At 38.1% G+C, this 16,469-nt stretch overlaps 1 protein-coding gene across 1 annotated transcript; it reads left to right on the forward strand.

The window, feature by feature from the left end:
- The first annotated feature begins 12,926 nt into the window (after nucleotides 1-12,926).
- LOC127416107 (NF-kappa-B inhibitor alpha-like) lies at nucleotides 12,927-15,249 on the forward strand. The gene is made up of 6 exons (XM_051655256.1): nucleotides 12,927-13,224; nucleotides 13,734-13,839; nucleotides 13,936-14,143; nucleotides 14,254-14,342; nucleotides 14,454-14,711; nucleotides 14,821-15,249. The coding sequence occupies exons 1-6, from the start codon at nucleotides 12,983-12,985 to the stop codon at nucleotides 14,851-14,853; spliced, it is 936 nt and encodes a 311-aa protein (XP_051511216.1). The 5' UTR covers nucleotides 12,927-12,982; the 3' UTR covers nucleotides 14,854-15,249.
- The last annotated feature ends 1,220 nt before the right edge of the window (nucleotides 15,250-16,469 follow it).

Genomic DNA, 16,469 nt, shown 5'->3' on the forward strand with positions numbered 1-16,469 from the left:
AATAAGTCTCTAATTCGTCATGTCTGTGTTTTAAATTAAACTTTTCAATTAAATTTTCACAGTGTCACTTAATACTTTTGTTTATAATTACGAAATTTAGGCATTAAGCATTATATAGAGACTGCAAGGTACAGGCATCCCAAATTGCACTATTTTATGCCATTTTGTAGTGTAAGTAGTGCAACTAGTATTTACACTGAAAATGCAGCTAAAAGAAGTGTACTAAAAGTACCCGGATGATGTACTTCTACAACCGAAAAACGGAGTGTGGAAAGTTGTACACTTCAGCATTTCACAAAAACCTTTAGTATGGCAAAAAACCCTACACCACTAAGTCAGATTTGTCCTTACTCCAGAACACTAGATCTATGTTTATTTTCAAGTACTTAAATAACGATGTTTTTGGGAAACACCCCATAATTCTAAGATGATTCATATGTTCGTTTCTATCATATGATTAGGGTTGAAGCTCTGAAAGTGTGAAGCCCATATTGTTCTTCTAAGGATTATTATTATTATTATTATTATTATTATTAGGGCCCAAGCACTGAAAGTGCAGTGGCCCTATTGTTCTTCTAAAGATTATTAAGGTCCAAGCACTGAAAGTGCAGTGGCCCTATTGTTCTTCTAAAAATTATTAAGGCCCAAGCACTGAAAGTACAGAGGCACTATTGTTCTTCTAAGGATTATTATTAGGGTCCAAGCACTGAAAGTGCAGAAACCCTATTGTTCTTCTAAGGATTATTATTATTATTATTATTATTATTAATATGGCCCAAGCAGTGATAGTGCGGAGATCCTATTGTTCTTCTAAGGATTATTATTAGGGTACAAGCACTGAAAGTGCGGAGACCCTATTGTTCTTCTAAGGATTATTATTAGGGTACAAGCACTGAAAATGATGAGGACCTATTGTTCTTCTAAAGATTATTATTATTATCATTATTATTATTATTATTAGGGCCCAAGCACTGAAATTGTGGAGACCCTATTGTTCTTCTAAGGATTATTATTATTATTATTATTATTATTATTATTAGGGCCCAAGCACTGAAAGTGAGGAGGCCCTATTGTTCTTCTAAGGATTATTAGGGCCCAAGCACTGAAAGTACAGAGGCACTATTGTTCTTATAAGGTTTATTATTAGGGGCCCAAGCACTGAAAGTACGGAGACCCTATTGTTCTTCTAAGTGTTGGGACTTTGTTCAGGAGTGGGTTTGGTTATTAGCAATAATTAATAATTATCAAAGATAATTATTAACAATTAAAATCAATAGAATGAATGAATGAATGAATGAATGAATGTTGCATTTATATAGTGCTTTTTTGGACACTACACTCAAAGCGCTTTACACAGTGAACAGGGGACTCTCCTCAACCACAACCAGTGTGCAGCATCCACCTGGATGATGTGACGGCAGCCATAGTGTGCCAGTACGCTCACCACACACCAGCTACTGGTGGTGAGGAGAGAGTAGAATTTAAGAACCAATTTGTGGATGGGGATTATTAGGAGGCCATGGTTAAGAAGGGTCAATGGGGGAATTTGATTTTTGATATATTGAACAGTGTTGCCATGGTGACGCGATAAATTAACGTTAAAAAAATGGGAAACAGGAAGTGTCTTATATCTTCTACGTGCATTGTGTGATTTACATTCAAGTTGAGCCGTAGGTTTGGTAATGAGGGCTAATCACATTGATTACAGTCATTAGCTCTGTCCAACAGGAAGTCGGCCATTTTGGATTGTTTGAAAATGGCATGCTCTGAACATTTAAATAATCCTACTAGGGGATTCAGGCGACTGTCAACACGTAATGCCAAGACATTGAAGATGCTAAATTGTGAAGTGTGTGGGGGGGGGGGTGCACGCAGGGGGGGCTCTGTAGCGCCCCCTTGAAAATGGGCATGCAAGGGGGGCTCTGTAGCATTGTAGATGCTAAATTGCGAAGAGATTTTTTATATTTTGAACGGTGTCGCCATGGCGGAGCATAAATTTATGGAGAAAAATGGAAAACAGGAAGTGCCTTATATCTCCTGCATGTGATTTTGATGAAAATTCAGCTGTACGTTTGGTAATGAGGGCTAATCACATTGATGTGGATATTGTGGGTCACGGTCATAGTGCCACCACCTGGCAGCAGGAAGTGTGGCACTTAAAACATGCTTTGAAATAGTCCTCTTACATTTACCCAAATCGCTTAAAAATTGTTTAGAATAATGTCAAGATACAGCTGTTGTGAAATTTTGAAGGGTTACTTGATATCTTAAATCATGTTGTTCGTTCTTTGTACTGTATATTCATGTGTTTTTGAGGCACTTGTCTTGCTTTTCTCAACAAAATGCATGTGTCCATGATGCATTGTTTTACAAAAGCCAATGGGTGGAAATGGACCCATGGCACTTGGGCCCATCATCGCTGCTTGCAGCTATATTTGGGCTTATAATGCTTTGGTGGAAACGAGGCCGACACAGACTGAAGTGATGAGCAAACTGCATCTTAATGAGGCATACATTTTCCCAGCTTTGTCTGCATGCTAGGGAATGGCAACTGCCATATTCTGCCATACGCAAATGCCGCCCCTGACTTCATGCACTCAGCACCCACGGCTTGCCCTTTGTAGTGGAAGGGGCAAAGTTACGGGGCTACAATGCTGGCCTGACAAAATATTTAATTTAAGGTGAATGTGGCAACTAGTAAAACTTCTTTGAAGACAGCACCTTACAATTGTGAGTTTCTTTAACACTGTGTGAATATGTACATTATTTGAGAAAAGCTTTGTCCAAAATGACGCACAATACTTTATGCACTTACACTATACACTATGCACTCACTCAGCCATGTAGTTCTAGAGTATACATTTTAAGTGTAGTACTATCCCAAATGGAACACTAAATGTTTTTTTTTTTTTTAATTACACGAAAGCATTCGCTGTTTAACAGCTGATAGAAATGATGTTCCAAACGCATGTGTTGTGTTGCCACTAGCATTAGTGCATTAGCCAGCCTCATTTCAACACTTATCTCAAAAAATGTACAGATTTACACAGCGTGGGGTGATGGTAAAGCATTCAACTTACAGTACATTTGTAAGGTGATGTCTTCACTGACGTTATGCAGCTAGTTGCTAGACTAGCCCCGTACGGCAAGCCGCAAGCACTGAGTGCATGAAGTGTTCAACATTCCACACTCCGTTTTGACGGTTAAAGAAGTGCATCATCCGGTTACTCATAGTACACATCTTTTTGTTGCTTTTTCAATGTAAACACACTACTCGCACTACTTACACTACAAAAAGACATAAAATAGTGCAGAAGGGTGCGGTTTGGGACCCAGTTTGGGCTAATGTGCTAAATATAATGGCAACACATCTTGTGCATTTGAAACATCACTTCTGTCAGCTGAAAAACAACAAACCTAATGAACAAAAAAACAAACAAAACGTCAGTGTTCCATTTGGGATGATACTACTCTTTGAAAATTCATACCCTAGATGGCCACGTGTATTGTGTAAGTGCACAGTGTAAAGTGTGTAATTTGGGACACAGCGTACCCAGATAGCAAGGAGACGTCGATTCAATGTCTATTTTTAGTTGTAAGGGTCGGGATCAGTCATCGATTAATTTTTTCAGAATGTTGTTAGGTCGGAATGAGGCTGATTCATCAGTATGTACCTCCTACCCATTTGGTCGAAACCATAACGTTTGTTCTATACTGAAACTTGGTTAGAGAAGTCGGAGTTCTATGCATGAGCGTTTTTGAATCTACACCGGGCCAACCATCAGTGGATGCATCGCTAGAGAAAGGTAAGCATAAATGTACTATTATTCGTAATTTTACACAATGTTTTGTCAGTCTATCATTGAATATCACTTTAGATTTGAATTGTTTTATCCCTCAATGTTTTAAAAACATTCCCGCTTGGTAATTTTGTAATTAAATGCCCTATTTGCGCACTGCCCAGTTTTCCGTGAGGCATCCGGTAACTGAGGTAAATTTAGATAATTCACCACATTGGACTCATTTCAGTTGTTGTAGATTGTCAACTTCAACATGATCAATTTCACTCATATTTTCATTTTTTTGTCTTCCGCTCACGAATGTCCTTCAGTGGTGCAGCGTGCACCATACACAGTCAATAATACACAAGGTGAATACATTTTAAAACTGTCATTACTTTCTCAAAGACTGTGTTTTAATTTCAGTGACAAACATTGTGGCATTTTCTGCACTAATGTTCACAGAGGTCCAAATGAGCATGGCAAAGGTAGAAGCCTAAAGTTATGCCTATCTTTATTATATTACAATTGTATGTCTCACTACAATATAACATACATTTAAATACATTGTCATCTGCTGTACCTTAAATTGTGCTGGGAAACAGTGTGTTTTAACCAAAGGATTAAATATGATGATTTTATGATTATGATTAGTAGTAGGACTGTTAATAATACTGTTTAATAATGTAACTTGTACGTATTTTTCTATTTTAGAGAGATGTCCAGTGCCTTACCCCTGTTTCATTTGCTTCATGCTTCAGAAGGTAATAGTTTTTAGACAATAATATTTGTTGCATTGTAGAAACTTTTCAGCTGCATTTCTTTTTTTCTTTTTGAGGGATTGCCTTTGTAGTAAATCCAACCCAAAGAGGCTTAAATACAAAAGACGGTGGTATACTTTTTGAGAATTGTATTGTAATGCCAAATATCTCAAGATAATGTTTGATATACTATCGGGTGGAGTTAAACTAGAATAACCTGTTATTTCTTTATAATTCTAGAATTTACATTCATAAGACTTGAGTTTATTATGGAATGACCCACTGTTGAAATGCAGTTTCACTGTGATTGATGGCTTTTCTTTTACCTCCACAACAGAGCTACATCACAGCACATCAATGAATGGTAAAGGCTTTTTCATCGTGGATTACAATTTTCCACCTTTGCAAGCTTACATGGTGCAGAGCAAAAAACAGATGTCAATGAAAATAGATGTTGCCTGTACACTTACTGATGCACTCCAGAAAAAAAAAGTATTTATAAAATATTTTGTAAGCCTGCTGATCATTAACCCTTAAAAGGGCAACAACATAAAAATACCTCATACCTTATTTCATACTGAAGTGGGTAATATGGCGATATTTGAATTGCATATTTATTTTATTGCAGGTCTTCTGTTTTTCTGTGAGCCCCAGCTGAAGGCAGAGAACTTACAGATGTTAGCTTTAACCAGTGTCAACCTGGACAGATGTCTATTCCAGTCCTACCTGCACCACACAATACTTTTTTCTGCTTTTATATGGATGGCAGTTCTTGGAAGTTCTCTTCAAAATTAGATGTATGCAAATATAACTTGAACTGCAAGAGCAAATAACTTGATCCAATTGCAGAGAATCCTTTAAGTTAAAGGGATATTTCACCCCAAAATGAAAATTCTGTCATCATTTTCTCACCCTCATTCCATCCCAGATGTGTATGACTTTCTTTCTTTTGCAGAACACAAACAAAATTTTTCAGAAGAATCTCTCAGCTCTGTAGGTCCATATAATGCAAGTGAATGGCGGCCAGACATCTGAAGCTCCAAAAAGCAGATAAAGGTAGCATAAAGGTAATCCATTCGACTCCATTAGTTTAATCAATGTCTCCTGAAGTGATCCAGTTGGTTTTGGGTGAGAACAGACCAAAATGTAACTCCTTTTTCACTGTACATCTTGCCATTGCAGTCTCTAGCACAATAATGATTTCTAGCTCAGTTACACTTCCTAGTTCTTGGTGCATGCACAGAGTGTTAGATGCCGCAAAAAAGTGTAATCGAACTTGAAATTATGATTGCCAAGGAGGCTGCTGATGTGATTTATAATGAAAAAGGAGTTATATTTTGGTCTGTTCTCACCCAAAACTGATTGGATTGCTTTTTGGAGCTTTAAAGTTTTGATCACCGTTCACTTGCATTGAGTGGACTTACAGAGCTGAGATATTCTCCTAAAAATTCTCCTTCTTCCTTTGTGTTCTGCAGATAAAGGAAAGTCATACACATCTGGGATGACATGAGGGTGAGTAAATGATGGGAGAATTAAACATTTTGGGGTGAACTAACCCTTCAAGAAAACATTTAGATATAATTGTAAGCATATTGTCACTAAGGGTTTGCTTAACTTAAAGGGAAAGTTCTCCCAAAAATGAAAATTCACTCATTATTTACTCACCCTTATGATATCCCAGGTGTGTATGACTTTCTTTCTTCACCAGAACACATTTGAAGAAAAATAGAAAAAATATCTTAGCTCAGTAGGTCCTTAAAATGCAAGTGGATGGTGATCAGACTTTTGAAGCTCCAAAAATCACAGTCAGCCAGCATCAACTTCATTCATATGACTCCAGCAGTTAAATTAATGTCTTCTAAAGTGACACAATTGCTTTTGTTGCGAAAAAGATCAATATTTATTTACTTTTTAACTCTAAACCATCGCTTTCGTCAGCAGCCGTATACGCATTCATGAAAGCGCTGCATACGCGTCTCTCGTGTGATGAATTCGCGTTGGCATGTTATGGGCATAATCTCATGTTTTTCTCTTGGTTGAGACATCCAGGATAAGCACACAAATGCACCATTGTGAGTAAACAAACAGATAAATACAGATCTAACCCAAAATCAATTAAGCTTCTGTACAGCGTTCCTCCTACTCAACTGTAAACAGCGCCACCCTTCCGTGTGTGATGCACGTGCGTCAGTTCTTGCGTGAACATGCCAACGCAATTATGTCACATGCGCATACTGCTGCTGACAGGAAGCGATGATTTAGAGTTAAAAAGTATTTAAATACTGATCTTTTTCCCACCAAAAGCGATCGTATCACTTTAGAAGTCATTCATTTAACCACTGGAGTCGTATGGATGACGTTTATGCTGACTGTCTGTGATTTTTGTGAAGCTTCAAAGTCTGATCACCATCAACTTGCATTTTAAGGACCAACAGAAATAAAATATTTTACTATTTTTCTTCAAATGTGTTCTGCAGAAGAAAGAAAATCATACACATCTGGGATGACATGAGCGTGAGTAAATGATGAGAGAATTTTCATTTTTGGGTGAACTAACCCTTTATTATTGCTCCCTCGCAATAAATTAACCATGGTTTTACTTTAATAAAATTGTAGCAAACATGACTTGAGTAACCATGGTAAATCTTGTAGTAATGTTTTTTTAAATACCATGGTTAAACAGTGATTTCTGTAGTAAAACAAGGTTTAATTTTCATAACTGTTAAATGTTGTTGTTTTTCAGCAGTAATAACAGTTTATTTATGGTAGGAAAACCAGAGGAACCACAAAATTCTATTCCATATGTTCCAAACCTGTATGTTATTATTTTGTGAAACACAAAAATATTGCAATATTGAATTTCAGTCAACCACTCACTTAAATAGAAAAGAAAGATGAAAGAAAATGGTGACTGAGAATGTCAGTCCCTAATGTTCTGCCTTATCTCCTTTTGTGTTTTGCAGAATAAAAATGTCTATGGTTCAGAACATGAGGATGTGTGTATGATGGCAGCATTTTAATTTTATGGATGAACTAACTTTTAATATCTGTAAAATTGACACTTTAAACTAGCCTGTAATATGTTATTATACAATGTGATTTCTGAGGCCCCCTGTGTCCCCTAGAGGTGGCAAACTTGTTAACTAGCAACATTTGCCACTAATTGTTGCTATGCAAACTTTACAACGAACCAGCAGAGGGTACCGTTTCACAACAGTGGTAGAAGAAGCTGTCTGCATCTTGAATGGATTTCACTGATTTAATCTCTTCACATTCCTGCACAGAGATAATGATGTCTAAGTATGTTGATTTGAGACTGAACACATCCTGATTGTTGCTCCACAATATATCCTTTTCTGAATTTAATCTCCACAAAGCTCTTTTTATTTTTGTCATTACAGATGATGAAGCTGACATCAATGATGAAGCCCTTCCCACATTATGGGACATGAATCATGAGATCTATAGTCTTGCTGACTCAAATGTGGAGAGTACAGTTGAGGTCATGAGACATCATGAGAATGTGTCTACTAATTGCATTAAATTGTTAAGGTGTGTTGGGTGAACAGTAAGCACCAAGAATTATATAATCACATAGTAGGACTATATCTGCTCTCATAACTGCATTATGCAGAGCGCAAATACAGTATATTAGCCTTTTAAATGAAAATATTAATAATATTCAGACGTCTATTTGATGGAAGCCTAATTAGAGTGTTTATACACTATATTGCCAAAAGTATTCGCTCACCTGCCTTTAGACACATATGAACTTAAGTGACATCCCATTCTTAATCCATAGGGTTTAATATGACGTCGGCCCACCCTTTGCAGCTATAACAGCTTCAACTCTTCTGGGAAGGCTTTCCACAAGGTTTATGAGTATGTTTATGGGAATTTTTGACCATTCTTCCAGAAGCGCATTTGTGAGGTCAGACACTGATGTTGGATGAGAAGGCCTGGCTCACAGTCTTCGCTCTAATTCATCCCAAAGGTGCTCTATCGGGTTGAGGTCAGAACTCTGTGCAGGCCAATCAAGTTCTTCCACACCAAACTCGCTCATCCATGTCTTTATGGACCTTGCTTTGTGCACTGGTGCGCGGTCATGTTGGAACAGGAAGGGGCCATCCCCAAACTGTTCCCACAAAGTTGGGAGCATGGAATTGTCCAAAATCTCTTGGTATGCTGAAGAATTCAGAATTCCTTTCACTGGAACTAAGGGGCCAAGCCCAGCTCCTGAAAAACAACCCCACACCATAATCCCCCCTCCACCAAACTTCACAGTTGGCACAATGCAGTCAGACAAGTACCGTTCTTCTGGCAACCGCCAAACCCAGACTCATCCATCAGATTGCCAGATGGTGGCATCCATCAGATTGCCAGATGGTGGAGAAGCGTGATTCTTCACTCCAGAGAACACGTCTCCACTGCTCTAGAGTCCAGTGGTGGTGTGCTTTTCACCACTGCATCCGACGCTTTGCATTGCACTTGGTGATTTATGGCTTGGATGCAGCTGCTCGGCCATGGAAACCCATTCCATGAAGCTCTCTATGCACTGTTCTTGAGCTAATCTGAAGGCCACATGAACTTTGGAGGTCTGGAGCGATTGACTCTGCAGAAAGTTGGCGACCTCTGCGCACTATGCGCCTCAGCATCCGCTGACCCTGCTCTGTCATTTTACGTGGCCTACCACTTCGTGGCTGAGTTGCTGTCATTCCCAATCGCTTCCACTTTGTTATAATACCACTGACAGTTGACTGTGGAATATTTAGTAGCGAGGAAATTTCATGACTGGACTTGTTGCACAGGTGGCATCCTATCACAGTACCACGCTGGAATTCACTGAGCTCCTGAGAGTGGCCCATTCTTTCACAAATGTTTGTAGAAGCAGTCTGCATGCCTAGGTGCTTCATTTTATACACCTGTGGCCATGGAAGCGATTGGAACACCTGAATTCAATTATTTGGATGGGTGAGCGAATACTTTTGGCAATATAGTGTATTTTAGATGTTTGCTCATCTGCAATTCGTCTATAAGACATTTCTTCACAGATGTCAAAGGACATTCAAGAGATGTCTTTGAAATGCTCATGATTCAGAATATATGTAAATCTGCTCTTTTTAAGATGTTTATCAGACATCTTGGAGATGTACAGTACATGTATCTGGTATGACGTCATCTCACAGTCATCATAGATTTGATCTTACCATTAAGGGCATACATACTGTCACACAATGTGGATATCACACTGTAAATCTTCCAAGACACATGGTTCTTTTGTTTGGTGGTTGTTTGTTAGGAGAGACAAACCTGAAACGTGGGTGGAATTTTACCCGACAGGTTTAGTACCAGTGGTTTAAGGGATTTCCTGTTTTGCGTATTCTCAAATATTCTAAGGATCCCTGCTCGTTGTTTATTGGCAGACTTGTGCAATTTACGGAGTCTCTGAGACACACGAACGCCACCATAAACAGAAGCTGGATTATGAATCATGGTTTAGGCTCAGAACAGGTCTACCCCAGATTTACACAACCCACACACTGATCTTTAAAGTGTTGTCAGACTAAGAATTGTGGGTCAGTCTTTCGACCTACACAAATTCAAACCTGGACCAAAACTCCCTCCACTCAGAATGGAACTAAATCGTCTGCAAAAAGACTCCAACAGACTGTCCAACCGTATACTGTTGGTTAGTCAAGGCTGAATATAATTTAGACACATACTGTTCAGAACAGTAATACTTCCAGACTGTACCTGTACAACTCCTGCAAGCTGCAGTCAGGACTGCAGCTAAATTTGCAGCTAGATCAGTACAGTATGTACGCTCATGTTCACACCTGTAAATAATCATGGAATATTCTTGTACCTTCTGTGAACTCTTACTGATGAATGTTTGGAATTCATGTTTGTGCATGTAAAGTAGGGATTTCACTCACTGCAATGATGCATTTTGATTTCGTTATGACAAAGCAAGTGTGTTACAACATCCAACAAGTATGTGATCTTAACGGCCATCTTGATGCGTGTCTCACAGTATCGCCATGGTGACGTAAATGCATGCTGTTGGTAGAAACGGTTGCTATTGTGATGACCCTCCTCCTTTATGCAAACAGAGCTTAAGTAGTTTCCAGTTGAAATGTAAGCTCAAGACAGATATTGCAGAAGGTATCACACTGGTTAAAGCCTATTTTACTTACATAATTGGAGTTTCCATATCAAGCTTTTTTTTTTTTTTTTTTTACATCGTTTGTCCATCTGTCTTGCTTTGACTGAAAAGGTGGATATGAAACCAGACATACACCTGTACTAATAATTCACTCCACTGTTCACCAGTGAAAAGTATATCATATTATATATATATATATATATATATATATATACACACTACTGGTCAAAAGTTTTGAAACACTCATTCTTTATTTTATTTTATTTATTTATTTATTTATTTTTTACATTTTAGAATAATAGTAAAGTCATCAAAACTATGGAATAACATAAATGGAACTGTGGGAATTATGTTGTAACTAAACAAAATCCAAAATAAATCAAAACTGTGTTATATTTTAGCATCTTCAAAGTAGTCACCCTTTGCCTAGAATTTGCAGACATGTACTCCTGACATTTTCTCAACCAGCTTCTTGAGGTATCACCCTGGGATGCTTTTTAAACAGTATTGAAGGAGTTCCCATCTATGTTGGGCACTTATTGGCTGCTTTTCTTTATTATTTAGTCCAAGTTATCAATTTCAAAAACTTTTTTTATTTTTTTTATTTTAGTTTTATAATGAAATAAATTAATATGGTGGCAAAATTATATTTTTGTCTACAAAACTAATTTCAAACATTTAAGCATATGCCTTCAGATCAAAAGATTTTTAAGATCATGAGAAACATTTCAGTCGAGCGTTTCAAAACTTTTGATCGGTACAGTATATATATATATATATATATATATATACATATATATATATATTAGGGCTATCAATCGCGAAAGATTTTTAAATGAATTTAGTACAACATGCCAAATAATAGCACGAATAGCACATCAACATTTGCTAAGATCTATCTATCTATCTATCTATCTATCTATCTATCTATCCATCTATCTGTCTGTTTGCACAGTATATATAATTCACATAGAAATACAGTATATTGCATTATTGTGGCAGACAATACAATAAGTGGTTTTAGAAGTCAATATAGTTTACATAAGCCTACAGTCGACAGCAATCCATTTTGCAATTGAGTCTGTCAATCTGTCCTGTACTCACAGGACACGTTCTTGCATTCCGTTTGCGCTATTTTCAATTACGTTAATGGTCTATGTACATATGCATCAGACGGACGCTTTTGGGGCAGCTCACTGATTTTCAGCGTCATAAACGGCATGTTTAAAAGAAGCATAAACTATGGAAATAGCAACCCCTGCATTATGTTGCGCTTCATCCAGCTTTCAAGGTGGCACTCATTCTGTGGCTGCGCTGCTTGTGAGGTTTGTTGAGGCGCGCTGACTGCCCCCTGCTGCCTCGGCTTATAAAAACATGAACTTACATGTACTTAAGCTTAAACTGCTCTGATGGTAGGAAAATACGTCCTTTTATTACAGAATTTACGTACAGGTCTGGAGGCATGATTAATTGCATTCGTTTTTTTAAAGCATTATTTTTTTATATAATTAATCGCACTGAATTAACACATTAAATCGGCATCCCTAATATAACACCAAACCACATACTGCCTGGATTTCAACTGCATGCTGCGTAAACAGAGAATGCAGGTGCTAGATTGGCCTGCCTGCAGTCCTGAACTCTCTCCAACTGAAAATGTGTTGTGCATTATCAAGTGCAAAAATTGCGCAGCTGAAGACCTGCATAATGGATGAATGGGGGAATTCTGCCTGATAAACTTAACAAACTTGTGTCTTCAGTGCCCAACAAGTGGTCTTTATTTTTTTGCAATTTTAATAACTTCACATTTTATAGCCTACTGTATGTCAATATGCAAATAATAGTGGATGAATTGCTGAAAAGATTATCTCATGGATAATATGAAGATTCAAAACAGTGCTATTTCCAGCTGACTATTTCTAGCATAAAGGGTCTCTTTAGAAATGGTGCCCTAGATAGTATGCCACAAAGATATTGCCTGATATGTTCATTCACGCGCCCTTTTCATTCATGTTTACCATGCGTTTGGTTTACTGCGGGACTACAAGGTACATTTGAATGTGTAATAGGAAAATACAGATTTTCATTCTTACTTCGCGGATTCATCTTGAGGGAAATTCTCTAAATAAAAGCCCGCTACGAGTTCCCCTTTTCTTTGTAAAGTTAAGATAACTAGCACGGAAATCCCCCAATCCTCACCATGCGTTATAAAAGCGTTTCGCACCGCCCTCTCGAGCACATTTAACTGCGACACAGAGAGCATTGTTCACTACGCGATGGATGTACACAGTGCAGCCATGAGTAACTATATGGATTGTGATTTTGATGAAATGGATTCGAAAAACAGGAAAATGCAACATTGCGAGGATCGCGTCGATAGCGGCGTGGATTCGTTAAAAGAGGACGAGTACAGAAAAATTGTGGAGGAGTTGGAGAAGTTGCCAATGCCGTCTCACAGTGTAAATATAGCCGGGACCCACGAACATTGGAAACAAGAAGTCACAGAGGACGGAGACACGTAAGTTTTTTTTAAATTTTATTTATTTATTTATTTATTTATTTTTTGCTAATAAAATATAAAAAAAAGCACTAATGCAAGCTTTTCTGCTGCAAGAAATGCGCATGCATAAAAATGCATAAAAACAGGCTTTCGAATAAATTCAAAGACATGCAGTAGGTGCTAAATTATCGATTTAAAAAAAAAAAAAAAAAAAAAAAAACATTTCTCAAAGTTACCACAAAAGTTCTGAAGTAAACAAATGTCTCTGTAGTGCATTGTGGCACAGCGCCCAAAGTGGGTGGCGCTTAGAAACAAAGTGCGCAGACTGGAAAGTCCCTGGCGCGCGGCCAAGCGCATTTAACGCATCAGATGTGTCAAGCCACACTGGTTGGAAATAACCTTAAAAAAAATCCATTCTTGAGAAACGCCCGTCTGCCCATACTGTATCTAGTTAGTTAACCACTTCCTTTGAGAGTGTTCTTAAAATATTGATTTCTAAAAAAAAAAACTCCCACATTGTTTTCCAGGTATCTTCACCTTTCCATCATTCACGAGGCGGAGGATTATGCCATCCAGATCATCAAACGGTGCCAAAATGACTCGTTCTTGAACAAACAGAACAACCAAAGACAGGTAATTTATATAATTGGAACCTGTGTGAAAAATGCTCTGAGATAAGTTTGGTTCCAATTATTTGATGGCTAATTAATGTCCCATTGCATTACACAGACTGCACTCCACCTTGCCGTGATCACAGAACTGCCACACATGGTGGAGAGACTCCTAAAGGCTGGCTGTGACCCCCACCTGGTCGATCAAAATGGAAACACTGCTCTTCACATCGCCTGCAAAAGAGGATCACTAGCTTGCTTCTCAGTGCTCACTCAGAATCAAACCCAGCATCTACGGTCCATCCTCAACTTCCCAAACTACAGCGGTAAGTCAACCGCCCATCTGACATGACATAGTTCCAGCTCTAAAGCTATATTATTGAAATTATGGTTTTAAAATTCAGTTTTTAAAGTGTTGTCCTCCTTTTTATCACAGGGTACACTTGTCTCCACATAGCAGCCATTCAGAATTATCTCTCAATGGTGGAGAAGCTGGTAGAGCTTGGAGCAGACATTAACGCTAAGGTACGGTATATGTTTCGATTTTCCTCCATCTTCAAAAATGTCTGGTATATGCATTGGTTTAACATATGTGCTTGGAAAGAGAACTAATGTGGGCTTTGTTGATGCGTTTAGGAGCAGTGTAGTGGTCGTACTTCACTCCATTTGGCAGTGGACCTACAGAACTTGAATCTGGTGCACACACTCATCGCTCTGGGAGCCGACGTCAATAGTCTCACCTATGGCGGCTACACGCCATACCACCTGACCTTTGGCCGACAGAACAGTGAGATCCAGAGGCAGCTTTATGATCGAACGGCCCAAGAGCTCAGACCAATGCCAGAGAGTGAGTCGGAGGAGAGTGATGAGGAGCTTCTCTCTGATGAGGATTGTGTAAGTTTGCTTCAAAGTTTCTCTGAGAAACAACGGGAGGAATTTTTTACCTTTTTATTGTCATTTAATTGGAATGGTCCTCTAATCATTTTTCTGCTGTTCTTTGTAGATTTATGATGACATTCAATTCTGTGGGCGATAGACTGGCTAGTCGGGACAACATTCCCGGTAATGCAAAGCAACAAAGGCTGAAGGTGCGGTCTCGGAAGTCCGTGTCACGGATGTGCCGTGTCCCAGAAAGCCGATTTCCCAAAGGGATTCAAAAGTGGCAAAGTGCTGTCCCTGGGGACAAAATAGTAGTGGTGCTGTTCATGGAAAGAAACCCAGGGATTGCTGGACAGAACACCTTATCAATGAAATACTTTTGAAATCTACTGAAGCCAAAGAAATGGGAAAATATATTTTGTAAATGTACAGAGCTATATTTTTATATTTGTAAATATGTCAAATGAAACACTTGTAAATAATGTTTATAGTCTATATATTACATTATGAAAATATTTTTTTACATAAAAAGAAAGTGCCTGAAAGAAATGAATTCCGAGTCTGAGTGTTTCTTGTATTGAATGTACTGGGCTGATTTTACAAAGCCTGGAAAATTTCTGAGTTGTGAAACTTGTGAAAGAACATGTAAACCCCTGTACTGGTGGAATATCAGCCAAGTCAGAAAAAAAGCCCTCAATGTATACTGTAAATGGTATCATTTCCTTACTGGAACACATGAGTCACGGAGATGCGTCACTACAGTATACTTTCCTTACGTCTGCTAAAGTGGAGTCATGAATAACTGACTCATGCTTAGCAGGAAGTTCTCCACAAGAGAAACCAGAAAACAAGTGTTCTGATGAGGTTCAATAATCACTATAGTCAATGTTAGAACTCCATTCATTGTGTGTGTGTGAGTGTGGATCAATAGATCTTCCATTAAAGGCATTTCAACTGACCAAACTAAATAGCTTGTCCAGATCACCACCTATTCAAAATCTTAAATATCTCTCGTTTTTTTTATTTTTTGTAAGGAACTAATCAGAAGTTCCTTTCAAACGTGTAAGCCAGGAATTCAGAGATGTAGGGAAATTCCATTGGGTTCTCCTAAAAATGAGTATACCATTTAATCCATTGGAGAGATTCCAGTATGGCAGACTTCATCACAAGTGTCACATGCTGGACAACTCTGCATATATAAGCTGCATTAACTTTAGATCAACAGTCTTACACTGACTACATGTGATGTGCATAAGCATTACATAAGGTGGCCTCATTAGGACCAGTTTGCACAGCAATAATTTATATTCTCTTTCCTAAAATGAACATCTGGATCAGATTTACTGTGGAAATTATTCCACAAAAATGCTAAAATATATTCAAGAAAAACATTTTGAGATGTTTTGCCAATTTGATCCGTTTTCATTAAAAATGAAAATGAACTGATGTGGAAGTGGCCGTAGATTTCATCCGACCTTAAAACAGAAGCTTGCTCTATGCATGTCTGTATTTTTGAAAAAAGTATTACATTATTCTACATTTTATAAAACTGAACAATGAGGATGAGTCAAATAATCAGGTGCATGAATACATTCATCACAAAAGCATGCGTTTGACTTTCCTCGTGTGCTAATCTCTATTCAACCCTATCTGACTCAGTATACTTCAGAAGTTCAAAGATCAGAGAGAATTCTATGAAACAAAAAGCAGGTTTCCAAACTATTTCCCTGTTGCCAAATCAGTTTGGGAAAACACAGAATGCAATGAAAATGA

The sequence above is a fragment of the Myxocyprinus asiaticus genome, chromosome 25, assembly GCF_019703515.2.
Source record: "Myxocyprinus asiaticus isolate MX2 ecotype Aquarium Trade chromosome 25, UBuf_Myxa_2, whole genome shotgun sequence".
Lineage (NCBI taxonomy): Eukaryota > Metazoa > Chordata > Actinopteri > Cypriniformes > Catostomidae > Myxocyprinus > Myxocyprinus asiaticus.

Coding starts and splice junctions, on each gene's coding strand:
- LOC127416107 (XM_051655256.1), top strand. CDS start 12,983: ATGGATGTACACAGTGCAGCCATGAGTAACTATATGGATTGTGATTTT. Junction 13,225..13,733: donor GTCACAGAGGACGGAGACAC/GTAAGTTTTTTT, acceptor ATTGTTTTCCAG/GTATCTTCACCTTTCCATCA. Junction 14,712..14,820: donor TTCTCTCTGATGAGGATTGT/GTAAGTTTGCTT, acceptor TGTTCTTTGTAG/ATTTATGATGACATTCAATT.